Source organism: Somniosus microcephalus, chromosome 22 (genome assembly GCF_052327205.1).
Source record: "Somniosus microcephalus isolate GS21.2 chromosome 22, FLI_Smic_1.0, whole genome shotgun sequence".
Lineage (NCBI taxonomy): Eukaryota > Metazoa > Chordata > Chondrichthyes > Squaliformes > Somniosidae > Somniosus > Somniosus microcephalus.
In genome coordinates, this window is record NC_141008.1 from 15,263,792 (window position 1) to 15,291,436 (window position 27,645).

Below are 27,645 nucleotides of genomic sequence, written 5' to 3' on the forward strand. Positions count from 1 at the left end.
TATTCTGAACTCGGTTTCTGGGCTTCTATTGCAGGTTTCAGGATTTCTTTTATTGAAACTGTACTCAAAAGGTAGAATGTTTCCTTTGAATGTATTCATGGTCTCACACACACACTATCATCGAAATTACAGCACAGGAGGACGCCATTCAGCTCATCATGGGTGTACCATAGAATCACAGAATGGTTACAGCACGGAAGAAGGCCATTCCGCCCGTCGAGCCCGTGCTGACTCTCAGCTAGTCCCACTCCCCAACCCTTTCCCCAAAACCCTGCAAATTTTTTACCTTCAAATACTTATTCAACTGCCTTTTGAAAGATAAGATTGAGTCTGCCTCCACCACCTTTTCAGGAAGTGCATTCCAGATCTTAATCACTCGCTGCGTAAAATTTTTTTTTCTTACGTCGTCTTTGGTTCTTTTGCCAATCACCTTAAATCTGTGTCCTCTGGTTCTCGACCCTTCCGCCAATGGGAACAGTTTCTCTCTATCTACTCTGTCCAGACCCCTCAAGATTTTGAACACCTCCATCAAATCTCCTCTCAATCTTCTCTACTCCAAAGAGAACAACCCCAGCTTCTCCAGTCTATCAACGTAGCTGAAGACCCTCATTACTGGAATCATTCTCGTAAATCTTTTCTGCACCCTCTCAAAGGCCTTTACATCCTTCCTAAAGTGTGGTGCCCAGAATTTGATACCGTGCTCCAGGTTCATCATAATTTCCACACTTTTGTACTCTGTGGGCTGGATTTTCACTGAGACCTGAAACGTTAACCCTGTTTCTCTCTCCACGGATGCTGCCTGGCCTACTGAGTATTTCCAGCATTTTCTGTTGTTATTTGCGCAATGATACGCTTTTTCTTTAAGTCTGATACTATCTTTAACTTTTTTAGTTAACCACGGATGGTGGATCCTCCCCTTGGAATTTTTCTTTCTTGTTGGAATGTATATCTTCTGAAATATGCCCTTAAATGTCTGCCATGCAATTTTAATGATTAATCACTCTTTGTTTGAAGAAATGCTATCACTGCTTATACCAGGAGACTTTTATGATTCTCTTTCAGTCTTTCAAGTAATTTTTATATCTTCCTTGGCCTGTTTTAGCTCCTCCTCACCCACATGACTCACTCCATATCCACACCAATAGGTATGTTATAGTCCTTTTTAGGACCTATTCCCTATAATTAACAGCTTTAAATTTATTTGCTAAAAATGTTGATTCAGGAGATGTCAAACCAAATCCTACATAGTGATTAACCCCTAACAATTCCCCACTACTGAACACTTGCTCAGTCCGATTCTAGATCTGCTGAATGAGATATGCCTAATTGACACAGTCAAGCACTCTTTTAAAACTGTATTTAAAATTGTATTCCACAAAAACTTTATATTATTATAAACCCAATAACCACATTCATAATCCAAGATTCATTGATTTGTTGTTATAAACATTACAATTAAAAATTATTATAAAGAAAATTTAAATCACAATGACAGTATAAATTAGATAACATTTTATATACCTTTCATGAACTTTAAAAAAAAAGTTTCCAAATCAAATTTCATGGTGGATGAATGTCTGCTTTAACAGCCGCAAAATACCATTTCAGTAATAAGGGTCAGAGACATCCGTGATATTTTTCTTCAGTACAGTTTCCTCCCACTTGGAAAGCTGTTGTACAAATTCACGACGTGGCCGCATGGTTGTTTTACACTTTTGAACGTGTGCCCAGGCATCCTAAGGGAAAGGAACAACGAGGTACTTTTAACTCATCTGCAAATGCCAGCATTCAAAAGGTAGCAACAACAAAAATACTTTGTCCATTTCTCATGGCTATCAAGAAAGTTGTGGAGGGCTTAATATTCCTTATTGTAACAGGAGGGGCGGGGGGGGGAGCCAGAGGGGAGATGAATGGGCCTGCCCCACGTACTCCTGTTTGTCACAGTCACTTTCCCTCCGCCTATTATTGGTTGGCAATTTTTCTTTGAATTTTAATCCTTCTTTAGCCATCTGTCTACCACAAATAGCCATTCCCTCTTATTGGACTGATCCTTTAGAATTTTCCAAGTGAAAATTCCATGATTTGCTGTACTGGTCTCAACCACCTCTGTCAATGTTGGACCTGAACAGAGCCCTTATGGCTATCATTGGCTCACACGTGAGAGTGTTCAACTAGAGGTGAAGTAGATATATTTGCAAATTACCACTGCAAGTAGGCTGTGGTCGAGCTGAACGAAGCAGTATAAATTGGCTATCGGGGTTCTCTAGACCCAAGCCCCTAGTGTCAGGTCTCCTCCAAGTCCCACCATTGGGAAACAGCAACTTAACAGGATTTGAGGGTATAAATGTAAAAAAAAAAATGGAACTGGCAGCATCCAAGGAAGCTTTTCAATCTCAAGCAATAGTGGGGAGAATAAACCTTTCCCCCAGTAGAGTGGTGGACATGGAGAACAGACTCCAAGACAATGACACTTAAGCTGGGGGATCCAGGAGTTGTTATACTGTTTCTCGAGAGAAACACACAATGAAGTAGATTGCACATAGTCCGAGATAGGATTAGTGTTTTTGTTCCTTGCTTTCTTGTATTGTACTAATTAAGCCATTCTTGCTGCAGGCCACAAATGGGGGGGAAAGGGGTTTATGCAGACAATGGTCAATATCAGCAAGAGTAAGAAGTACTGGGGATATGGTCTGTAGCGGACAGTGCAGCATCACTACTGATTTTCCTTTCTATTTCAGTTTTCTTTTAGTCCAGGTAATCAGTCATGAATGCTTTTATCACTGTCGTCAGGGTGGTAATAAAACACATGATAGTTTAGACAGTTCAAGAGTAGTGCTGTGGTATTGCTCTGAGTCCAGGCTGGCTGACTTGATTCCAACACTTCTGTCACTTTTAGAAGATTCTCTCATTTACCTTTAGTGCAATTTTCTGAGAATGGATGAGGTAGGCCATCACTATAGTACAGCAACGACTTCTACCCAGAGTGGAGGTTACCAGCACCGTACCTTTATCCAAGTGCTCATCTGTGTGTAAGAAAGGAAGGTACTTAATGTAATTCTGGAACCTGGTAGAAACCCTCACTACTTACATGTAATCAAAAAAATAAAAAACTGCTGGCTGGTTCCAAAATCGTTAACGTATATTTTTAGGTTTGACAGTAGTAGAATCATAGGCCCCGAATTCGCTCAGTCATTCCAGTGAATGCCTGGAAACCCCACTGGGACCCGGATGCGGAAAGCGGTATGATACGCTATGTCGCAGCATTATACAGGAGTTCCTTGTGACATTGTGGTAAAATGGCTGTTTTTCAGACTGGAGGTTGGGAGACAGTGGTGTTCCCCAAGGATCAGTTCTGGGGCCACAGTTTTTTTGATATATATAAATGACCTGGATATTGGAATACAGAGTAGAATTTCCAAATTTGTCAATGACACCAAACTTGAGGGTGTGGCAAACAGTGAGAATGATACCAATCGACTGCAACAGGACATAGAAAGGCTAGCAGAACGGGCAGACATGTGGCAGATGGAATTTAATACAGAGAAGTGTGAGGTGATGCATTTTGGCAGAAGGCACAGGGAGAGGCAATATACACTTAATGGCACAGTTTTAAAGAGTGTGCAGGGACAGAGGGACCTGGGAGTTAATGTGCATAGGTCCCTGAAGATGGCAGGGCATATTGAGAGAGTGGTTAGCAAATCATATGGGATCTTGGGCTTCATAAATAGAGGTATTGAGTACAAAATATAGAGAAGTTATGCTGAACCTTTATAAAGCGCTGGTTAGGCCACAACTGGAGTATTGTGTACAGTTCTGGTCACCACACTTTAGGAAGGATGTGAAGGCCCTTGAGAGAAGATTTACCAGAATGGTTCCGGGGATCTTAGCTACAAGGACAGGTTGGAGAAGCTGGATTTGTTTTCATTAGAGCAAAGGAGGTGATTTGATAGAGGTGTACAAGATTATGATGGGTTTGGATAGGCTAGACAGAGAAACACTGTTCCCACTAGTTGATGGTACAAGGACTAGGGGACACAGATTTAAGGTTTTGGGCAAGAGATACATGGGGGATGTGAGGAAAAACTTTTTTACGCTGTGAGTGGTGAGGACCTGGAACTCGCTGCCAACAGAAGTGGTGGAAGCGGAGACACTCAATATGTTCAAGGGGAGACTGGATATGCACTTGAGGGGAATAAACTTGCAGGGCTTCGGGGATAGAGCGGGGGAATGGGATTGACTGGATTGCTCTACAGAGAGCCGGCACGGACTCGATGGGCCGAATGGCCTCCTTCTGTGCCGTTATGATTCTAGGGGCTAATGGGGCGCTAACTCCGCCGGGGTGCTACTTTTAATGCCCTGGAAAAATTAGCACCCCCGCGTCGGAAATTGAGTGGTAGCACCCCAAGAGGGAAGCGGGGCGTTACTGGAAATGCCCCACATCCCTCTTGGGGCGCTGTGAGTGAATATCGCGGCACTATGTGCCCAGCTGGGCCCCCGGGGATCGGGAGTGCCGGCAAAAGAGCCCGGCACTCAAGAGAAGTGCCGGGCTCTTGGAGCACAGCCAGCACTCTGCAGTGGGGGCGGATCAGGAGGCCAGGGACGGGAGCGCAGGCAGGTGCTGGCAGGCAGCCAGCAACAAAAATGGCCGCCCCGCACCTCGCCTTTAAATTACGCCTCCCCGGCCGCAGGTAGGCCCCCCTGACCCCGTTGGACATAGCGTCCGGTGGCAAGTCAGGGGGCGCTCCCGAAGATCGCAGCGGCCCAGCGCCGCGGGGCGCTAGTGGTTAGCGCCGCCGCTAACCTCCTGCTGAATTTTGCGGAAGGCGTGAGCGGCGCTGTGCCCGGGCGCTAGTTGCTTTGCACAGCAACAACATTTTTACCCCTAGGACTCTATGACATTGTTTGGGGGCGTAGCCAGTGACCACTCGGTGTTTCTGCTTGGGACCCAGTGTATGCTTGGCGGCTGGTGTGCCGAGTGGGATGCAGGGTTGGGCCCTGGACCCCGAGAATCGTGGGGATTTAAAAAATATAACATTTTGTAAGCGACCTTCTGACACAGAGAGGTGCTCTGGGGTTTTTACATCAGTGTTTCTGGGGTTTTCAATGGGAGGGGCCACCACAGATGCACCCTCACATCGTCAAAAGCCTGCTTCTATAGGCCCCTCTCCCTGACTCCATGAACTTTAACAGTCAGGAGCTGAGTTCTGCCGGGGTGAGTGAGTGAAGATTCCCATTTGGGAATAATCCTCCATGGATTTTCAGGGATGTAGCATTTAGCAAAAAATTGTACCATATGACTGTTAATAAACTGGATGTTCTAAATACAATTGACATTTGCTGTAACGATTTTGATACAACACGTTGCTTATATCTTCCTCATTAAGGAACCAGTCTACAAGAATATAGGCGGCGCACGTCAACCCAAGCACCCCACCCACCCGCCCCTTCAACCACCGTCTGCCCCACCTGTGACAGAGACTGTAGGTTCCGCATTGGACTCATCAGTCACCTGAGAACTCATTTTTAATGTGGAAGCAAGTCATCCTCGGTTCCGAGGGACTGCCTAAGAAGAAGAAGATTCCTCTGTTGTCCCAAGGAATGTTCTGACTGTATTAGTGAAGCAAATTTTAAACATTACACCAATAACCTGCACACCAATGCTCAGTTCGGGTTCCGCCAGAACCACTCGGCTTCAGACCTCATTACAGCCTTGATGTAGACATGGATGCAAAAGCTGAATGCCAAAGTGAGAGCAACTGCCCTTGACATCAAGGTAGCATTTCCCAAGGATGGCGCCAAGGAGCCCTAGCAAAACAGGGAAGTATCCTTGACACCACCTGATGTGCCTCAATGAATCCGAGACTCAACGTTAACGGAGCAAAGCAAGGCTTTTATTAACTCAGAAAGTAATACACAGTGGAGAAGTGTCTCTCATCCAGAGATCTGCTGTACTGCCTGTGAGACACGCTGGGGCCTGCTTAAGTAGGGGCCAGGTATGGGCGGAGCCCTACACACAATACAATACAGGTAAGGAAATGAAACTGAAACTAAACTCCCCTGCTTGTCACAGTCACAGGCACAATCAAACACAGAGAATACAGAGTGCCTGATGAATGGCATATTTCATCACATTCACCCCTTCTACAGATTTAGTCTGTTCGGGGGTTTGATAGTCCTCTGTGACCGACGTAGCTGTTGTGGTGCCGCGGGTGTCGGCTGGGTGTCCCCGGTGGCCTCCTGGGTCTCTGCCGGGGGCGCCGCCAGGGTTGTTGAAGGGGTAGTTGGTGGGGGCACCGTTGGTCGATGTTCTTCCGGGGGTGATGAAAGGATAGTGGGTGGGTAAGAGTTGCTGTGATCGTTGTTGCTGTTGTTGTCGTGGTTGTTGTCGTTACCGGCTGGGGCGACGTCTTTTATGGACACGGTGTCCTCCCTTCCGTCGACGTGCCGGACATACGCGTATTGGGGGTTGGAGTGGAGTAGGTGCACTGACTCCACGAGAGGGTCCGTCTTGTGGCCCCTCACATGCCTTCGTACAAATACCGGACCTGGGGTGGAGAGCCATGACGGCATGGATACGCCGGAGGTGGATTTCTGGCGAAAGACAAACATTCGTTCATGAGGCGTGGCATTAGTGGCAGTTCACAATAGCGACCGTATCGAATGGAGCACATCTGGGAGGACTTCCTGCCAGCGGGAGATAGGGAGGCCCTTGGTCCTTAGAGCTAGAGTGACTGCTTTCCATACTGTCCCGTTCTCTCGCTCCACCTCGCCGTTACCCTGGGGGTTGTAGCTGGTGGTACGGCTCGTCGCGATTCCCCCTGGACAGCATGTACTGGCGTAGCTCTTCACTCATGAAGGACGCCCCCCTATCCGTATGGATGTAGCTCGGCATACCCAACAGGCAGAACAGGCTGTTGAGGCATTTAATGACCGTGGCGCTGGTCATGTCTGGGCAGGGGAAGGCGAATGGGAAACGGGAGTATTCGTCCACAATGTTCAGGAAGTAAACATTGCGGTCGACTGACGGGAGGGGGCCCTTGAAATCTAAGCTGAGCCGCTCAAAGGGCCGTGTAGCTTTGATTAAGTGGGCTCTATCTGGGCGGTAGAACCGAGGCTTGCACTCAGCGCAAGTGTGGCAGTTCCTGGTCAGAGACCGAACTTCCTCAATCGAGTAGGGTAAGTTGCGGGACTTTATGAAGTGGAACAGCCGTGTGACCCCTGGGTGGCAGAGGTCGTTGTGGAGGGTCTGTAGCCGATCCCCGGTGGTGCTGGCACACATCCCTCGTGAGAGGGCGTCGGGGGATTCGTTAAGGGCCCCTGGCCGGTAAATGATGTCATACTCGAAGGTGGAGAGCTCGATCCGCCACCTGAGAATCTTATCATTTTTAATCTTCCCCTTCTGTTTATTATTAAACATAAACGCTACCGACCGCTGGTCGGTAAGTAGGGTGAAGCGTTTGCCAGCTAGGTAGTGGCGCCAGTGGCACACTGCCTCCACGATGGCTTGGGCCTCCTTTTCCACGGAGGAGTGTCTGATCTCGGGCCCTTGGAGGGTCCTCGAGAAGAAAGCTACGGGCCGCCCCGCCTGGTTGAGGGTGGCCGCCAAGGCAAAGTCAGACGCATCACTTTCCACTTGAAAGGGAGTGTTCTCGTCCACTGCCTGTAGCGTGGCCCGTTCAATATCCCGCTTAATGCTTTTGAAGGCGGCATGGGCCTCAGCAGAGAGCGGAAAAGAGGATGCTTTCAAGAGGGGGCGGGCTTTGTCGGAGTAGTTGGGGACCCATTGGGCATAATAAGAAAATAACCCCAGGCACCTTTTCAGGGCTTTGGGAGTGTTGGGCAGGGGCAGCTCCCATAGGGGGCGCAATCGGTCGGGGTCTGGTCCGATTTCCCCATTCTCCACCACGCTGCCTAGTATGCAGAGGCGCGTGGTGTTGAAAACGCACTTGTCCTCGTTGTAAGTGAGGTTGAGTTTTTGTGCGGTTTTCAGGAACCTCTCGAGGTTCGAGTCGTGATCCTGCTGGTTGTGACCACAGATGGTGACGTTGTCGAGGTAGGGGAAGGTTGCCTGCAAGTGGTGGTCATCGACCATGCGGTCCATCTCCCTCTGGAAGACCGAGACCCCATTCGTCACCCCAAAGGGGACTCTGAGGAATTGGTAGAGGCGTCCGTTCGCCTCGAAGGCGGTGTACGGGCGGTCCTCTGGTCTGATAGGGAGCTGGTGGTACGCTGACTTGAGGTCGATGGTGGAGAACACCCAGTATTGGGCAATTTGGTTCACCATTTCTGATATGCGGGGTAGCGGGTAGGCGTCTAGTTGGGTGTACATGTTGATCGTTTGGCTATAGTCGATCACCATCCGTTTCTTCTCGCTACCCCTCACCACCACCACTTGGGCGCGCCACGGGCTGTTGCTGCGTTCAGTGACGTGCTCCCTCAGCAGCCTGTCCACCTCGGTCGCGATAAACCGCCTGTCCTCCCAGCTGTACCTCCTGCTTTTGGTCGCTATTGGCCGGCAGTTGGGAGTAAGGTTCGCGAATAGCGAAGGCGGCTTTACCTTCAGGGTAGCCAGACCACACACTGTGAGGGGCGGCTGGGACCCACCGTAATTGAGCGTGATGCTTTGGTGGTTGCACTGGAAATCCAGGCCCAAGATCACGCTCGCACATAGACTCTTCATGATTAGTAATTTAAAATTATCGTATACAGTTCCGTTAACGGACAATTGTACCACGCAGTAACCCATAATGGTCGATGTCTGGGTTTTATCAGCCATAGAGATGGTGCCCCGAGCAGGGACCACCGTTAGAGAGAGTTGTTGTGCTAGTTCAGGGTGGATAAAACTCTCCGTGCTTCCACTGTCAATTAAACATTTAACCCCGCACCCGTTTACCTCGATGTCCACCATTGATTTGGATAGCGGGTGCGGTCTGGTCTGGTCCACTGTGACCGATGCCACTGTAGGGCCCTGATCGAGACAAGATGGCGTCCACGCTGTCTGCTCACAAGATGGCGGACCCCACGAGGTCGGGCAAGATGGCGTCCAAGATGGCCGCTCCCACGGCGCACACGTGGTGGTGGCGGGTTTTCCAGCGGGGTCCCCTCTGCACACCTTCCCGAAGTGCCCCTTCTTACCGCACTTAAAGCAGGTGGTGCCTTTCGCCGGGCACAGGTTTCTGGTGTGCTTCGGCTGCCCGCAGAAGTAGCAGTTGGGGCCCCGACGCGTCGCGGCTGTTGTGGGGCTTCTGGGGGGGGGAGAGCGGGGCCCCGACGGTGTCGGGCTGCCGGGCGGGGAAGATGCCTTCCAAGATGGCGGTGCCCTTGGTGCACACGTGGCGGCGTGGGCGGCACGGGCTGAAGAGTACGCGTCCGAGTTTCTCTGGGCCACATCCAGGGATCGCGCTGTGTCCACAGCCTGTTTCAGGTCCAATCCCGTTTTTTCCAGTAGTCTCTGCCGGATGTAAGTGGAGCTGAGGCCTGTGATAAAGGCATCACGAACAAGCTCGTCAGTGTACACTGCAGCTTTTACATCTTGGCACTTGCAGTCTTTGCCAAGCGTTTTCAGGGTGACCAGGAACTCATCCAGCGATTCCCCAGGTCGCTGTGTGCGAGTAGCGAGCAGATGCCTAGCGTACACCTCGTTCGTAGGCTGCTGGTAATGCGCCTTTAGGATGTCGCAGGCGGCCGGATACGTGTCGGCGTCTTGGATGAGGGGGTAAACCCGGTGGCTTACCCAATTCTGCAGGATTCCGAGTTTCATACTTTCAGCGTCCGTAGCGTCTGTGATGGCTGCGGAATTGTCCAGGAAGAATTCCATACACTTAAACCAGTGTCCGAATCGTGCCGATGCGTCCGAAGCATGCGGGTCCAAATCCAAACGTTCGGGTTTCAAGAGTTGATCCATTGCGTTGAAAATTGAGTTAATAAAATTGATGTGCCTCAATGAATCCGAGACTCAACGTTAACGGAGCAAAGCAAGGCTTTTATTAACTCAGAAAGTAATACACAGTGGAGAAGTGTCTCTCATCCAGAGATCTGCTGTACTGCCTGTGAGACACGCTGGGGCCTGCTTAAGTAGGGGCCAGGTATGGGCGGAGCCCTACACACAATATAATACAGGTAAGGAAATGAAACTGAAACTTAACTCCCCTGCTTGTCGCAGTCACAGGCACAATCAAACACAGAGAATACAGAGTGCCTGATGAATGGCATATTTCATCACACCACCCGCTTCAACTCCTTCATCACTGACTTTCCTTCTATCACAAGGTTAGGAGTGGGGCTGTTTCTGATGATTCCAGTGTCCGCCACCATTCACACTCCTCTGATAATGAAGCGGCGTATGATAGCCTATGGCAGGACCCGGATAACATCCAGACTTGGGTTAACAAGTGTCAGGTAATATTCGCGCCACATAAGTGCCAGGTAATGACTATCTCGCAGAAGAAAGACTCAAAGAATTGTTTTTTCTGTTAGAACAACGCAGCTTACAGAGTGATACGACAGAATTGTTTAAAAGAGTGGTCTTAAACTGAGTGCACTTAAACAGAGTTAAACTTGGGAGTTTGGAGAGAGTGGATGTTCAGAGCAGAGGGGAAAGGAGCTGCTGCTTCTGCCTCCACAGGACAGCAGGCAGGTGATTGGTTGGCGAGTATTACAACTTTTTTTTCTCTAAGCTAGGCAGTGGTTAAAACTAAGAGCTGGGGAACTATATCTAATACTTTGTTAAATTAACAACTTAACTAGGTTAATTAAGTAATATAAATAATAATTTGAATAAAAACTTTAAATTAATTCAGGCTATCAATAAGCAAATAAATAAAAAACGACGAGAGATGGCAGGGCAGGCTATGTGTCGGGACTGGAGTATGTGGGAGTTTGTGGACAGCGAAACTGTCCCAGATTCCCACATCTGCAGGAAATGTCTCTGCCTTCTGTTACTCCGGCTCAGAGTCATTGAGCTGGAGTGCGAGTTAGACACACACCAAAACATAAGGGAGGGGGAGGAATAAACAGTCACACCCCAGAAGAAAGCACAGGTTCAGGAAAGGGAGAGGGTGACTGTTAGGGAGCCGAGTAGCGAGGACTTAGGAGAGGTTGAGAAGAAGGTCCTGACGTAAGAAAACTACGGGGCACTTAGTCTAAGCGTTAAACAGAGCTTTAATCAACTGTTTTACAACATGGAGGTCTAGTTGTGTCCTTCACTAGTTCATGTTAAGAATGTCCTGCGCAAGCTGGGCCCGTGCCCGAGCATTTATACTCTCCCTGGACAGCGCCACCTGTAGGCCGCTCAGTATTATTTCATAAGTCTTTCTTTCATGAATGACTGATTCATGTCAGGTCCCACAGACACTGGTCCTGTCCAACAGGTCTGATGTATTTGCTACTGGTAAGGACAAGGAGAAATACTGCCTGGCTGACAGCCACAATGCAGACGAAGGCACCGTGGCTCAGAAGACTATCTGGGTTTTTTTGGGGGGAGGGTGGTGGGGGGGGAGGGAAGAGCAGAATAGAAATGTGGTAGTGATAGGGGATTCTATAATTAGGGGGATAAATAGCGTCCTCTGCAGCCACAAACAAGAATCCTGAAGGGTGAGTTGCCAGGGTAAGGGTTATCTCAAGGCGGCTGGAGAGGAATTTGGAAAGGGAGGGGGTAAATCCAGTTATCATGGCACATAAGAAACAAATGACATAAGTAGGAACAGGGAGGAGGTCCTGCTGAGGGAGCATCAGGAGTTACAAGTGAAATTAAAAAGCAGGACCTCGAGGGTAATAATCTCTGGATTATTGCTCAAGCCATGTGCAAATTGGCAGAGAAAGAGTCAGATCAGGAGAATTAACACGTGGCTAAAGGGCTGGTGTGGGAAAGATGGGTTCCTTTTCATGGGACACTGGCACCAGTAATGGGACAGGCAGGAGCTGTACCGATGGGACGGGCTCCACCTGAACCAGGATGGGACCAGTGTCCTAGGGTAAATAGGGAGGTGCAAAGGCTTTAAACTGGTAAGACCAGTGGGAGGGGGGCGGGTGGTGGATCTACAAGAAATGAAACCAGCCTAAATATAAACAAAACCCGAAAGGAGAGCATAGGAAAGAATAAAGTAAGGGAGGACATTGATGTCCAGGGAACAAATAGAGTTATAGAAAAGGACTGTAAACATAGAAACATAGAAGATAGGCCCCTCGAGCCTGCTCCACCATTCAATGCGATCATGGCTGATCATCCAAATTCGGTACCCTGTCCCTGCTTTCTCCCCATATCCCTTGATCCCTTTAGCCTTAACAAATATATCTAACTCCTTCTTGAATATATTTAATGAATTCGCCTCAACTGTCTTCTGTGGTAGAGAATTCCACAGGTTCACCACTCTCTGGGTGAAGAAATTCCTCCTCATCTCAGTCCTAAATGGCTTACCCCTTATCCTTAGACTGTGACCCCTGGTTCTGGACTCCCTAGTCTGTCTAGTCAATGAGATCCCCTCTCATTCTTCTAAACTCTAGCGAATATAAGCCTAATTGACCCAATCTCTTTTCATATGTCATTCCTGCCACCCCAGGTATCAGCCTGGTGAATCTTCGCTGCACTCCCTCCATGGCAAGAAAATCCTTCCTCAGATAAGGCAACCAAAGCTGCACACAATACTCAAGGTGTGGTCTCACCAAGGCCCTGTACAACTGCAGCAAGACATCCTTGCTCCTGTACTCGAATCCTCTCGTTATGAAAGCCAACATACCATTTGCCTTCTTAACCGCCTGCTGCACCTGCATGCTTACCTTCAGCGACTGGTGCACAAGGACACCCAGGTCTCGTTGCACTTCCTCTTTTCCCAATCTATTGCCGTTCAGATAATAATCTGCCATCCTGTTTTTGCTACCAAAGTGGATAACCTCGCATTTATCCACATTATACTGCATCTGCCATGCATCTGCCCAATCGCCCAACCTGACCAAATCGTACTGGAGTTTCTCTGCATCCTCCTCACAGCACACACGCCCACCCAGCTTTGTGTCGTCTGCAAACTTGGAGATATTACATCTAGTTCCCTCGTCTAGATCATTAATATATATTGTGAATAACTGGGGTCCTAGCACCGATCCCTGTGGTACCCCACTAGCCACTGCCTGCCACTTGGAAAAAGACCCGTTTATTCCAACTCTTTGCTTCCTGTCTGCCAACCAGTTTTCTATCCAAGTCAGTACCTTACCCCCAATCCCATGTGCTTTAACTTTGCACACTAGTCTCTTATGCGGGACCTTATCGAAAGCCTTCTGAAAGTCCAAATACACCACATCCACTGGTTCTCCCAGTAAAAAGATGGTTAACAATAAAGTGAGAGGAACTGCTATTAAAAATGAGATAAACTGTCTGTACAGTAATACACAGTGTCCATAATAAAACAGGGGATTTGGAGGCAATAATACATTGCGAGGAACCAGACAAAGTAGGGATTACTGAGAAATGGCTACATAAAAATCAGGATTGGGAATTAAACATTGCAGGGTATAACATATTTAGAAAAGAAAGAGAGGGGAAATGGTGAGATGGAGTAGCTGTGCTTATTAGGGATAACATAATGGCAGTAGAAAAAAGTGATGCATCTATCAGCAAGCCAAAAATAGAAACCATGTGGCTAGAGATAAAAAATAATAAAGGATCAATCACACTAATAAGGGCAGTCTACAGACCACCTAATAGTGGAAGGGAGGTGGAGGAAGAAATATGCAAACAAATTAGGGAAATGAGTAAAAAACATAGAATAATAATCATGGGGAATTCCAACTACCCCAATATTAATTGGCCAGAAGAGGTAGGCAAAGGGGATAAGGGAATGGAGTTCCTACAATGTGTGCAGGACTCCTTTCTAACCAGCTATGTAAGAAGCCCAACAAGGGTGGATTCCCTATTGGATCTAGAATTAGGGAATGAACCAGAGCAGATAAGAGAAGTAAAAGTAGGGGAACATCTAGGCAATAGTGAGCATCATATAATATGTTTAAGATAATAGTTGAGAAGGATATAAATATAACGAAGACCAGGGTAATAGATTGGAGAAAAGCTGATTTTGTGGGGCTGAGAGTAGAACTTGGGAAAATAAAATGAACAACAATACAGGCAAACAATGATGTAGAACAGCAGTGGAAAATATTTAAAATGGTATTCAAAAGAGTCCGGGAAAATATATATTCCGCTAAAAAACAAGAACAAGCTAAACACAAATGAGACACCATGGATGAATAAAGGCATAAGGGAAAAATTGAAGGTAAGGAAAGAGGCATACACTAAGTACATGGACAGCATGGGAGAGCATGACAAGAGAGAATACGAAGAGATTAGGAGAGATGTCAAAAAAACAATTAGAAAAGCAAAAAGGAACTATTAAATTAAATTATCAAGGAACATAATACAAAAAATAGTAAAATATTTTACAGGCACATAAATAAAAAAAGGAGTCGGCATAGGAATAGGGCTACTAAGGGATGGAAGGATAATATCACCGGCAGCGATAGAGAGGTGGCAGAAATATTAAATAATTACTTTGCTTTAGTATTTACCAGGGATATAGAACAGGTGGGCATGACATCGGATGATGAGATTAGAAATGAGGTAACTGCATTTAAAATAAAGAGGAGAAATATTAAATAAACTAATCAAACTCAGAGGATAGAACCCCTGGTTCAGACAGATTACATCCGTGCATTTTAAAAGAATCTAGGGAAGAGATAGCAGTGGCATTAATACACATATTTAATAATTCTTTAGAACAAGGTGTAGTGCCAGAGAACTGGCGGATAGCTAACATAATACCTGTATTTAAGAAGGGAGATAGAACATGTCCAGGGAACTATAGACCAGTCAGCTTAACATCGGTGGTATGAAAAATAATGGAATCCCTACTAAAGGAGAAAATAGAATAACATCTAGAAACCAAAAATATAATAATGATTAGTCAGCATGGATTTCAAAAGGGAAAGTCTTGTTTGACCAACCTCATTGAATTATTTGAAGAGGTAACAGAGTGTAGACAAGGGTAATGCAGTAGATGTAATTTATCTAGATTTTTAAAAGGCCTTTGATAAGGTACCACATAATAGACTAATGAATAAGGTCAGAGAATGCGGAGTCAGAGGACAAGTAGCAGAATGGATTGCTGGCTGGCTTCAAGACAGAAAGCAAAGAATGGGGTAAAGGATAGCTATTCACAGTGGCAGAAGGTGGGAAGTTGTGTTCCACAAGGATCAGTGCTGGGACCACTGTTGTTCACAATTTAGATTTACGATTTAGACTTTGAAATCAAAAACACAATTTCTAAATTTGCAAATGACACCAAATTGTGGGGGGGGGGGGAAGAATACTCAATACTGAGGAGGACTGCAACAAATTACAAGTAGACATTAATAAACTTGAAAAATGGGCATATAATTGGCAAATGAAATTCAACACAGATAAATGTGAGGTATTACATTTTGGTAAGAAAAAGAGAGGTCACTTATTACTTGGAAAATACGAACTTAAGTGGGGTAGAAGAGCAAAGGGATCGCGGAGTACAAATACACAAATCACTGAAAGTAGCGACACAGGTTAAGCTTGAGAGAAAAGTTTACACCATCAGGAATTAAATTCTAGTAAAATAAATTGCTTGGATGATTTGTGGTCATGTTCTGAGTGACAAGTCATCAGATACTGCTTTATGAGAACTGGGTGACCCAGGTGGCTAGAACTGATCTTTTATCTTTGGGACTTGGGTTCATATCCAAGCCAGACTGATCAGATTAACATTTGCTCTGTACAAAAGCTCCGAGTTTAGACAGTCTCAAGTGGATATCGGCCTTCAGAACAAGACTGTCCCTAATTCAACATTAATTGGCACGCTCACTAAGTATTGGAAATTGAAAATGTGTCACGCTGGTGCTCTTCTGAAATTGGGGCAGAGACAGAGGCATGCTGCTTTAGTCTGCATTTGGCTATGCTACACCTAAGCTATGATTGCTTGATCCATACACTGGGTTCCTGAAACAGGAAACTGTGGCAGAGCCACCAAGAGACTCAGGGCAATTAGTAATAATCCCTTTAACTATAGTGTAATGCAGTTGTGGACTGCACCTTTAAACTGTCTGTTAACTATACTGTATGTACTTTCCTGCACTCTGCGTGATGACGTCATGACGCAGATCACGTGACCGCCAGTGGCGCGAAGAACGCGATGACATCATGGCGTCAGCTTCCAGATCCTTCCAGCAGCCGTCGAGTGCCTTGCAACCTGAACAGACCTGTGTACATCTTCTCCTGTAGTTTACTAGCTAACTTCGTTGTTTATTAAACTTTGTTATTTTGATTCACTGAGTCGAACTCCATTATTCGGATAGGAACCTCCGTTCCTACATTGGTGACCCCAATCTCGTCAGACAACTTTAGTTGAGATTCCATAATGAACACGAACGCCGTCGCCCTCAAACTGCCGCAGTTCTGGGAACAGCAACCAGCAGCATGGTTTTTCCAGGCAGAAGCCCAATTTGCACTCCGGGAGGTTACAGCGGATTCGACCCGTTATTACTACGTGGTCTCCGCTCTCGACAGCGCCACGGCCTCGCGGGTCATCAGCCTCCTTGGCAATCCACCGGCTGAGGGCAAGTATGAAGCTCTAAAAACTCGTTTGCTACAGGTGTTTGATCTCAATAAGTCGGAGCGCGCCCGCAGGCTTATTTCTATGCCCGGCCTCGGGGACTCAAAACCATCGGAACTGATGAGCCAGATGCTCATGCTTTCGGGTTCGGAGCCCCAATGCTTTTTGTTCTGCGAACTCTTCCTCTGCCAGCTACCTGAACCAGTTCAAGCGGCCTTGGCCAATTCTGCCATCACGGACTGTGCGGAGCTCGCTGCAGAGGCAGACAAGATATTTACGGTTACACAGCAGTGTTGTGCAGCCACGAGGCGCCCTTCCCCCATGCGAGCGAAGCCCAGCCCTCCTCCAGCAGGCTGGTGCGCGGACTACGCATGTTTTGGCGCCAAAGCTCGATGCTGCCGTCCTCCCTGCAGTTTCTCCCCGAAAAAAGAGACTTCAGCAAGCCCGCGCTTTTCGAGACGGACAGCAGGGTCTGACAAACACGTTCAAGTTGCCATGGCAGTTGGTTCAGCGGGAAAACTCCTTTACATTACGGATTCCATGACGGGGCGACGATTCCTGTGCGACACTGGTTCCCAGTGCAGTATTCTGCCAGCTTCACAGCTGGATCTACAATCCGGCAGGCACGGTCCTTCCCTCGTGGCAGCTAATGGCGCGGCTATTCGCACGTTCGGAGAACGGACAGTCAATTTAACCTTCGCCGGACAGCGTTTTGTGTGGGAGTTTATTACAGCTAAGGTGTCACAGGCCATCCTGGGGGTCGATTTCTTCTGTGGCAATGGCTTGCTGGTCGACGTCCAACACTGCCGACTCATTAATGCGTCCACTTTCCACGCGGTGCCCTGCCACCGCAGCACCGCCGTGTCCTGGTCGGTCGCCTGTGCGGTTCCATCGCGGGACAGGTTTACGCGCCTACTCGGCGAGTTCCCGGAGCTCACCAGGCCGACTTTTTCGGCTGCAGTCACGCGGCACGGTGTGGCGCATCACATCACCACAACAGGATCGCCTGTTTACGCTCGGGCGCGAAGTTTAGAACCCGGCAAGCTTGCAGCTGCAAAGGCTGAGTTTCAGACCATGGAGCGCCTCGGGATCATCCGACGCTCCGACAGTCCTTGGTCCTCCCCACTGCACATTGTACCTAAACCAGGCGGCGGATGGCGGCCTTGCGGTGATTACAGACGCCTAAATGAGGCCACTACACCGGACAGGTATCCAATACCCTATATACAAGATTTTTCAGCACATCTGGCGGGCAACTCCGTATTTTCCAAAGTGGATCTCGTCCGCGGATATCACCAAGTCCCTGTGCACCCTCAAGACGTCCCCAAAACAGCGGTCATCACTCCGTTTGGGCTTTTTGAGTTCCTCCGAATGCTGTTCGGTTTGAAAAACGCGGCTCAGGCCTTCCAACGGCTAATGGACTCTGTGTTGCGGGATCTGCCTTTTATTTTTGTTTACTTAGATGACATTCTCATAGCCAGCAAGGATTCGAAGGAACACATGGTGCATTTACGCACACTCTTTGCCCGTCTCAGCCAACATGGCCTTATCATCAACCCAGCCAAATGCAAGTTTGGGGTAACCAGTATTGACTTTCTGGGGCACAGGATTACCTCAGAAGGCGCCGTTCCATTGGCCACCAAGGTAGAGGCAGTTACGGCATTCCCGCGGCCTCACACAGTCAAATCCCTTCAGGAGTTTCTGGGGATGGTGAATTTTTATCATCGTTTCGTCCCCAAGGCAGCCCAGTTAATGCAGCCCCTGTATGAAGCACTCAAAGGGAAGTCGGGCAAGGACGTTATCACTTGGACACCGCAGGTGGACCAGGTGTTCCTCGACATCAAGGCGGTGTTGGCAGACGCAACTATGCTTGCACACCCACTCCCGGGCGCGACAGTTGCCCTCACTACGGATGCCTCCGACTACGCCATCGGGGCGGTCCAGGAACAATGGGTCGACGGGACTTGGCAGCCGTTAGCCTTTTTCAGCCGCCCACTGCACAAGAACGAGCAAAAGTATAGCACTTTTGACAGGGAGTTGCTGGCCCTGTTTTTGGCCATCCGACATTTCTGTTTTCTCCTAGAAGGGCGCCCGTTCACTGCGTTCGTGGACCACAAGCCACTCACTTTCGTGATGGCCAAAACGGCAGAACCTTGGGCAGCAGCATCACCTCGCATTTATATCCGAATTTACGACGGATTGACAGCACGTATCCGGCAAGGATAATCTCGTGGCCGATTGCCTCTCCCACGCTCCAGTCCAGGCAGTTCACCTGGGCATTGATTTCGTCGGATTGGCGGAAGATCAACTGGCAGATCCCGAAGTACAGGCGTTTCGGTCCACGCCTTCTAGTTGGCAGGTAGCCGATGTTAAGTTTCAAGCAGCAGGCACCACGCTCTTGTGTGACACATCCATGGGAGTGCCCCGGCCCATTGTACCGGTCGAATGGTGTAAGAAAATTTTCCAGGCTATACACGGTTTATCGCACCCGGGGATGCGAGCTTCATAACGGCTCATGTCCTGCAAATTTGTTTGGAAAGGAATGCATTTGGACATCCGGGACTGGACAAACAATTGCGTCGAGTGTCAAAAATCGAAGGTCCATCGTCATGTCAAGGCTCCAGTGGCCACCTTCCCGGTGCCAGAACGACGTTTCGATCACGTACACGTGGACATAGTGGGTCCTCTTCCCGTGTCGCGGGGTTTCACGCATCTCCCGACGGTGGTGGACCGTACCACCAGGTGGCCGGAAGCGATTCCCTTGGTCGCTACCACGACAGCAGACGTCTCCAGGGCGTTCATTTCGTCGTGGGTGGCTCGGTTCGGGGTGCCAGCAGACATCTCCTCTGACCGAGGTCCGCAATTCACGTCGGAGTTGTGGAACGCAGTTGCACAGGGCTTGGGTACCAAGCTGCACCGTACCACCGCTTACCATCCGCAGGCGAATGGCCTGTGCGAGAGGTTTCATCGATCTCTCAAGGCGTCCCTCCGTGCCAGCTTGCGTGGACCCAACTGGGTGGACAGACTCCCCTGGGTGATGCTAGGCCTCCGCACAGCCCCCAAGGAGGATCTCCAGTCTTCATCGGCTGAGCTAGTCTACGGTCAGACACTTCGAGTACCAGGTGACTTTCTCCCTCCACACACTGAACCGTGGTCTGCAGCTCAGCAGCTCCTCCAGCATCACGAGGCGGCCAAGAAATTCCTGCCTATTCCTACCTCGCATCACAACTTAGAGGCCTCATGTCCCGGCAGAGCTCATGAGCTCTGATTACGTCTTTATTCGGCAGGACGGCCACAGAGACCCACTCAGACCGCCTTATGCTGGACCGTTTCGTGTCATCTCATCGGGAGAAAAAATTTTCACGGTCAAAGTGGGCGGCAAGTCCAATACCATCTCTGTCGACCGACTTAAACCAGCCCATCTAGATCAGAGTGAACCAGTCGTGGCTGCCCAGTCACCTCGCCGTGGACGACCACCGTTGACCGCCAGACCAGTTATGCAACAGCCCGCCATTGAACCGCCTGCATCTGCCTCATCCTTGCCCACACCACCTGCTATTGTTTCCTCCACGCCTGATGCGCCGCTTCAGACACAGCCAAGCACCAGCTCGTTTCCCAACGTTCCACTTCCGCTGCCTGAGTTTCATCGTCGTTCGGGCAGGCTCATCAAACCTCCCGCTCGTTTGACACTGGCTGTTAAAGAGAATTCTGGGGGGGGCGCCTGTGACGGAGCCACCAAGAGACTCAGGGCAATTAGTAATAATCCCTTTAACTACAGTGTAATGCAGCTGTGGACTGCACCTTTAAACTGTCTGTTAACTATACTGTATGTACTTTCCTGCACTCTGCGTGATGACGTCATGACGCCGATCACGTGACCGCCAGTGGCGCGAAGAACGCGATGACGTCAGCGTCCAGATCCTTCCAGCAGTCGTCGAGTGCCTTGCAACCTGAACAGACCTGTGTACATCTTCTCCTGTAGTTTACTAGCTAACTTCGTTGTTTATTAAACTTTGTTATTTTGATTCACTGAGTCGAACTCCATTATTCGGACAGGAACCTCCGTTCCTACAAAACGTTCTATTCCCCAGGACTTTGATGAGCACAAAAAAAGTGTCACAGAAAAACAGCAACTGGTGAATTGCTTCTTTGAAGCTTTCTGACCTTAACAAATGTATCTTCCCTAACTTGAGGCCACTTCCCATGGAAGTGGTACAGGGACTGCAGGCCTCACCATAGGCGGATAGAATATGAACTCCTGCAAGTTATAAAGGTGCAACATTTTCACACACTTTAACACATATACTTGGCGTGCTGCGAAGGAAATGTAATATTTGCAGGGTTAGTCATTAAACTCACCGAGGTAGCGACAGACCATTGGAAAATGGGAGAAGAGATCAGTGCCTTCTGAAGAAGGAATGTGTAAATTCAAAGTGTTGTTCTCTTCTGTGAAGCTAAAAGGACAAACAGAGTGCAGCAACTGTTTCTTAAATTGTAGTTTCATGAAAACTATATTGTGAATTGGGGGTAGTATATATAAATTATTGGATTCTTTTAGGACAATTTTAGGGCAAAGGAATTGGATATATAGTTGAAAAGGAAACATTTACAGGGCTATGGTGAAGAGCAGGGGAGTGGAACTAATTGGATTAGTTCAGGCACAGGCACAATGGTCCGAATGACTTCCTTCTGAGCTATAGGATTCTATGGGCTAGAGATTCGGCTCCCTAGTGCCTGATTTTTCCATTTTGCGATGGAAATGACATACACACCGCGCGCGCACTTCTGGTGCGTGCCGGACACCATCTTGGTGAAGGCGGTAGGGTGGGCAATTGGAGCATGTGCCGGAAGTATGTTGGGTGGGCAGATTGTGACATCAATCAGTGTGCAAAGCTGATTTGACGGCAACATTGGCATTTTCATCCTCAACACTGGAGTGAACGCCCCGTCTTAACCTTGCACAGCAGCAGCAAGGATCTCCTACCAGTGATATTTAAAGGGATCAGCAACCACTCCAAGGTTAGTTGCAGATTAATTTCTAATGGCTCTATGTCAGTTTGTGGAAGTGTTTGGAGCTTTCTAGAGTTGTTTAAAGTTGGTGAGGTGACAGGGGGTGGTGCTGCAAGTGGAGAAGGGCTTGCTTCTGACTTCAAGGGTTCTGGTCAGACCACTTGCTCCCAGTCATGTCTAGTTGTCTTCCCCCTTGGCCTGCAGCATGACAGGGAGATGGAGCAGAGGCAGTAAAGAAGAGGACACGCTGCTCGCAGAGGGAGGAGGGGGAGAAGGGCTCCCAGCAAGAGACCTTACCCACTTAGGGTCTTCAGAGAGTTGCATGCTACACAACCTCGCCATCATGAGGGCACAGCCCTTGCCACCAAGCATACGGCAACCAGCTGAGGAGGAGGAGGAGGAGGCTGTAGAAACATAGACATAGAAACATAGAAGATAGGAGCAGGAGTAGGCCATTCGGCCCCTCGAGCCTGCTCCGCCATTCAATGCGATCATGGCTGATCATCCAAATTCAGTACCCGGTCCCCGCTTTCTCCCCATACCCCTTGATCCCTTTAGCCTTAAGAAATATATCCAACTCCTTCTTGAATATATTTAATGAACTGGCCTCCACTGCTTTCTGTGGTAGGGAGTTCCACAGGTTCACCACTCTCTGGGTGAAGAAATTCCTCCTCATTTCTGTCCTAAATGGCCTACCCCTTATCCTTAGACTGTGACCCCTGGTTCTGGGCAGCGCCTCAGCATTCCTAGTAATCTGCTGGAGGACCGATTGCTGGACTGCTGTGACACCCTACAAGCCCCTTTCCACACTGGTATCCACAGCCGTGATGGCAGCAGTCTGAACTTTTTTTTTTAATATAGAGGTCATCAAGATGAGTGATGTGAACAACAGAACATATTCTTGCATTTTGGGCACCCAATATCAGCATCAAGCACTCAAGGACTTGTATGGCACAGTTACAAGCAGAATAAAATATCAAAAGTCTCAACTGTGTCCTAACCTCAGAGGTATTGCGACTTTCTTTCATTTCCCATGCCAACTGTTCTGTGGTCCCTCTGAGTGAGATGGCCAGTTTAGTGCTAATTATGCACCTGTCCACACAGAACTTTACAACCCTTACAGGAGCAAATGGGAAAACGTCCATCCCATCAGTCTGGATTGGATTGGAGAGGTTAAAGGTTAGTGTGTAATCCACATCATTGCCCACTCCCTCCCCTCAGAGTTTTCTATTGTGAAGATTCATCAGTATACTCCAGAACAAAGATCGCACCTCAGTAATTTCATATCCCCGAGAATCAAAGATCTTCTATGCACCAGCCTCTGAATTTGGGCACCAATTCGAAAGATAGCAAAGAGTATCTTTTCAATTACTCACATTAACTCTTTTTCATTACAGAGGTTAAGGTAAGCCTTGATTTTCAGATCTTTCTGAACTTGCTTGTTAGAGGCTTGTCTGAAATCACCCATGTACAGTTTGGCTGGGAAAATCTCAACCGGATAGGGCTCAAAGGCGTCCAGCTCCTAGAGGCAACAACATAACATAGAAGGATTTAGAAGTCTTCATTTTGTTTCTGTTGCAATATATGTGAATCCAATAAATTCAGAATCTGCTTAGATGAAATTGTTTAGACCAAGTAGACATGTACATTCTCCTGCCTTTGTAGAATACATGTCTCCTTTCATCTGGCAGAAAGAGTTGACTTTGGCCAGAGTGTTGCAAGGTCAACGCTTTCACACTGCCACTGTCACAAAGAGAACATTTCTGCAGGGCAGGGCTAGTTTCATCAGATTTGCTTCTCTTCCCAGTTGGGACTTCTCTGCTGAAAAGCACTTCTTCCACCCATCCATCAATTCAGCCACTATACACTAACGGAAAGCACAGAGTATGGTAGCAGCAGATAATATAGTGGCAGCCTCATCAGATTAAAGGTAATGTCACCAGTTTAGGGATGGAGGGATGGAGAAGAACCGTACATCCTTTTATTTTATATGGAAGAGACACAGTCCCTTCTCAACATGAACTGAATTGTTATGTGTTAATAAACACTAGAACAGGGGTTCTCAACCTTTTTGCTTCTGAGGCCCACCTCCCGTGTTTTAAAAATTCCATGGACCCCAGTCACGACTCGGGTCGAGATGCTGCCTGACCTGCTGAGTATTTCCAGCATTTTCTGCTTTTATTTCAGATTTCCAGCATCCGCTCGTAGAGGGAAGAGGAAGACGCAGAAGAGGAGGAAGCAGAAGGAAGGATGCAAGCCAGACAGCTCCTTTCTGGCCGGGTTGCCCAGGATGGAATCATCCACCTGCAGTTCCAGTGACCACAACCCCAATTCCCCTTTTAACATTTGTCCCACACCATACCTTCCCTCAGTTTAGACCATCATAGCATCCTCTTGGCCACAATACTGAAATAAAAGCCACCACAAAGCAAACTTTCCAATCCAACTTTATACATCTATCCATCCAATATGACATCAAGAAATCAACTAATCACCCTTATGCATGCCCTTTCTGACTGTCTTGTGTGTGCCTTTGCCTATCCTACTGATTTCATGCAGTGCTACCCCAGTGGCTGCAGCATGGCTGGTGGAAGGCTGCTGAATTTCAGTGGGGGGAGACTGCAAATGGCCTTGTAGGGCGACCTTGAGGAGCTGGTAGCTGGGAGTGTGAATTCAAGTGATGGTGTTTCTTCTTCTTCCTCTTCACTCTCCTCTCCCTCTGCTTAATCAACCACTGGTTGGGCAGGCTGCATTTCTTGGGTGTGTGAAATGAGAAAGGCACAAGGGTGGAGTTGTGGTGAGGGGAGGGTGGGAAAGCAAGTGGTGCATGCGAGAAGGAGGACAATGTATGAGGATACTCGTGTCTCATATCCTTTCAACCCCGCCGCTGGCCAAGGGCTCAGCCATGCCCCGCCAAGAATGGCCAGCACCGTCTCCTCCAAGAGGGCGAGGTGAAGCTAGGAATGGGAGCTGTGCCTTGTGTTGGTAGGTGATTGGGGGAGGGGGCGCGGTCGTGCATGGAGTAGCTTGCGAGGCTAGTAGTGCAGTTGGAAGGAGACGGCTTTTGAAGATGCATCCACTGACCTTGACCACTGGTCTGAGGTCATGAAGCTTCTTTGGGCACTGGAGCCAGGTTATGGAGAGCGACACTGCTGGCAGTGACGGCCTCTGTGATCTGGTCCCACATACTTCTTTTTGGAGGGCCTCCTGACCCCTGTGAGTCATCACAGATCAGATCTTGGGGAGAAAAATAATTAAAAAAAATACTTCCAGCATCGGGAAGCATCTAACTCAGAAACACATTACTAATATTGGCAAAAATCTGCTTCCCCTGCCTCCAAATAGTTAACTTCATCATCACCAACTGTATGGGGTGACTTGGAAAATGTTTGTCAGGGCACTCACTGCTAACAAGAAGTAAATAAAAAGTAAGGGACATACTGGAGTGACTGCAAGGCAGTAATCTCACGCAGGGAAGGATCAGCTGACAGCATTCTTGGTTTATGACGACTGCCTATGATTACTGCTGGATATCCATTATGATCTGCTTCCGTTGGATTAACATTGTGGAATAAACAGAAAAAAGATAGAAAGATAGAAAAAAAACTCTCAAAGCACTTTGCAGCCAATAAATTACTTTTCTAAATGTAGTCACTGTTATAGGCAAATGCAGCAGCCAATTTACACACAGCAAGGTCCTATGAACAGGAATGAGATAAATTACCAGATAATCTGTTTTAGGTGTTGGTTGAGGGATAAATGTTGACTCGGGCACCTTCCCTGCTCTTACCTGAAAGTGCTATGGGATGTTTTACATCCACTGAGCAGTCATGCTAGGCCTTGGTTAAATATTGCATCTGAAAGACGGCACCTCTGGCAGGGCAGCACGCCCTCAGTACTGCACTGATGTGCCAACCTGGATTCAGTGCTCAAGTCTCTGGAGTGGGGCTTGAACCCACAACCTTCTGACTCAGAGACGAGAGTGCTACCCACTGAGCCGAGGCCGACATAAGAATACAGCTATTAATTAATTCAGAGAATAGTGACTAATTGCTAATAACATACGGCTGTTGCTATCAAAAGTACACAGATAGTGTATTCCCTCATACTTTTTAAAATGACAAACAACATGATTATTTTGTGTATCAGCAGGGTAAGTGTTGACAGGATTCTAGCTTTCAGAGCTCCATCAATTCTGGTTTTCTGAAGACTGTTAGTAAGTGCAAAAGAGCACGCTGATCGTGAACAGTTTTTCCTTGCCTGCGAGGGTGATGCTGCCGTTAAAAACATGTCACAGATGCAGATTGCACAAATAATGCACAGCATAAATGTGAGTTGCACTTGGGTAATTCACTCTTGAAACTCAGACTCACTATGTCAACATAAAGTCAGATGGCTTAAGATTACTGAACCTACCTGCGGCATGTAAAATATTTTCTGTGTCCTGAAGAATGGATAACAGGCAGAGAAGAGTTCGTACCCACCATTCAGGATCCTAATGGGTTGCCGACTGACGATTTCCAGAAGCCTTGCATATTGGATAGCAGGACCTAGAATTGACAAACGCAAATCTAGTGACACTAATATTTAACCAAGAATACATTTATCGTAAAACTTTAATTTAAAGAAATTCATATCCCTGGCCCACCATTTCCAGAATCTCAGCGTCTCTGACTCAGGATTGAAGCACTTATAGGCTATGTATTCCTGTTGCTCGATGGCAACTCATAATTGAAGTATCTCACATATTGGCCTGGATATCAACAGGGGCGGGTTATGTAGGCTGGCTGGGATGGGGGGGGGCGGGGGGGGAGGAGCTTTGGACGGGAAACCTGGATGTCCGGGTTTCCCTGCATACTGTGGAGTTTTAATAGGTTTGGCTTGCCGTCGAGCAGGTCGTAGGAGCAGATGGGTCCAATCCCTGACCCTGGGGTGAGGGGGGGGCCGATTCCAGGGGGGGTGCCTATCCTCGATCCCAGCGGGGGGGTCATTGTATTGGGGGGGGGAAGCACTCCTGCTCCTCCTGGCCCACAAGCAGAGCTTCTCCCCGAAGCTGTCCTTGCCTCCTTTCGGATGCCAGGTTTCCCGATGCCCGGGAAACCCGGCCAGCCACTGTTAAACCTTTAAAGCAGGTTAAATCAGAGGCTGCCAGCCTCATTGAAATATTTAAATTGCCCGCCCCTTGTCCCTCCTCCGTTACACCCGGAAGTGGGCGGGTTGGAGTCGGGTTTCAGATTTTTTAAATTTTAACATCCGACCCGACCACAACCCACCCGTTTTGGGTGTTAAAATTCACCCCATTGATTTCCAGATCAAGTGTTTTTGAAATAGTAAGCTTTCAAAACAGTGAATAATGGGGGAAAAATTTGGTTGCTTTGCACCTCCCGTTAGTGCCCTAAGAAGGCGCTAATGGGGCACAAAGCAACTAGCACCCAGGCGCAGCGATGTTTGCGCCGCTTGCAAAATTGATCAGACATTTTGCGGCAGCGCTAAACACTACTGCCATGATCTCCTGCGCCTGCAGATCGTGATGTCAGTCGAGCATGCAATGCCCCGGTAGCGCCCCGGACCGGATATTGAGTGGCACACCCTGCCTTACCGCCTGCCGCTAGCAACGACAGGTTGAGGGGAACGTTTTGCAGTCGGGAAGGGACTGGGGGAGCGCTATTTAAAGGTGGCCGCTTCCTGCCTTTTTTTGTCGGCGACATTTTTGCACCACGAGAGAGAGAGAGAGAGAGACTTCTGGAGAGATTCAATGCTGTGTGAAGGAGTTTTGGGTACTGAGCAGCACTTTGCAGGTTCATTTTGATTTGACCTTCCTTGCATCGACTTAGAAGAGACTATGGGGGCTGCACTCTGAGCTCTTTCCCTGGACCTCTCCATTGTTCCTTGCAGCAGATTTGATGTACAGGTCTCTCCAGGCCGAGATTCAAGGCTGCAATGAACAGGGTCTGGATGGAGAGCAAGATTGACCCTCCCCTTTAAGAACTGGCCGGCGCCAGTGTGTCTGTGT

At 48.1% G+C, this 27,645-nt stretch overlaps 1 protein-coding gene across 2 annotated transcripts in view; it reads right to left on the bottom strand.

The window, feature by feature from the left end:
• Positions 1-1,358: 1,358 nt before the first annotated feature.
• styxl1 (serine/threonine/tyrosine interacting-like 1) overlaps positions 1,359-27,645 on the bottom strand; it is a 46,620-nt gene continuing 20,333 nt past the window's right edge. Inside the window, exons 4-8 of one of the 2 annotated variants that reach the window (XM_085964217.1) lie at positions 26,049-26,182; positions 23,009-23,154; positions 20,982-21,076; positions 2,914-3,023; positions 1,359-1,736 (exon numbers count right to left, since the gene is read on the bottom strand). In XM_085964217.1, coding sequence (XP_085820343.1) covers positions 1,605-1,736; positions 2,914-3,023; positions 20,982-21,076; positions 23,009-23,154; positions 26,049-26,182 — 617 coding nt within the window. In that variant the 3' untranslated portion in view covers positions 1,359-1,604. Of the gene's footprint in view, positions 1,737-2,913; positions 3,024-5,896; positions 6,592-20,981; positions 21,077-23,008; positions 23,155-26,048; positions 26,183-27,645 lie in introns of those variants that run through there. The other variant, XM_085964218.1, reaches the window with a different exon arrangement.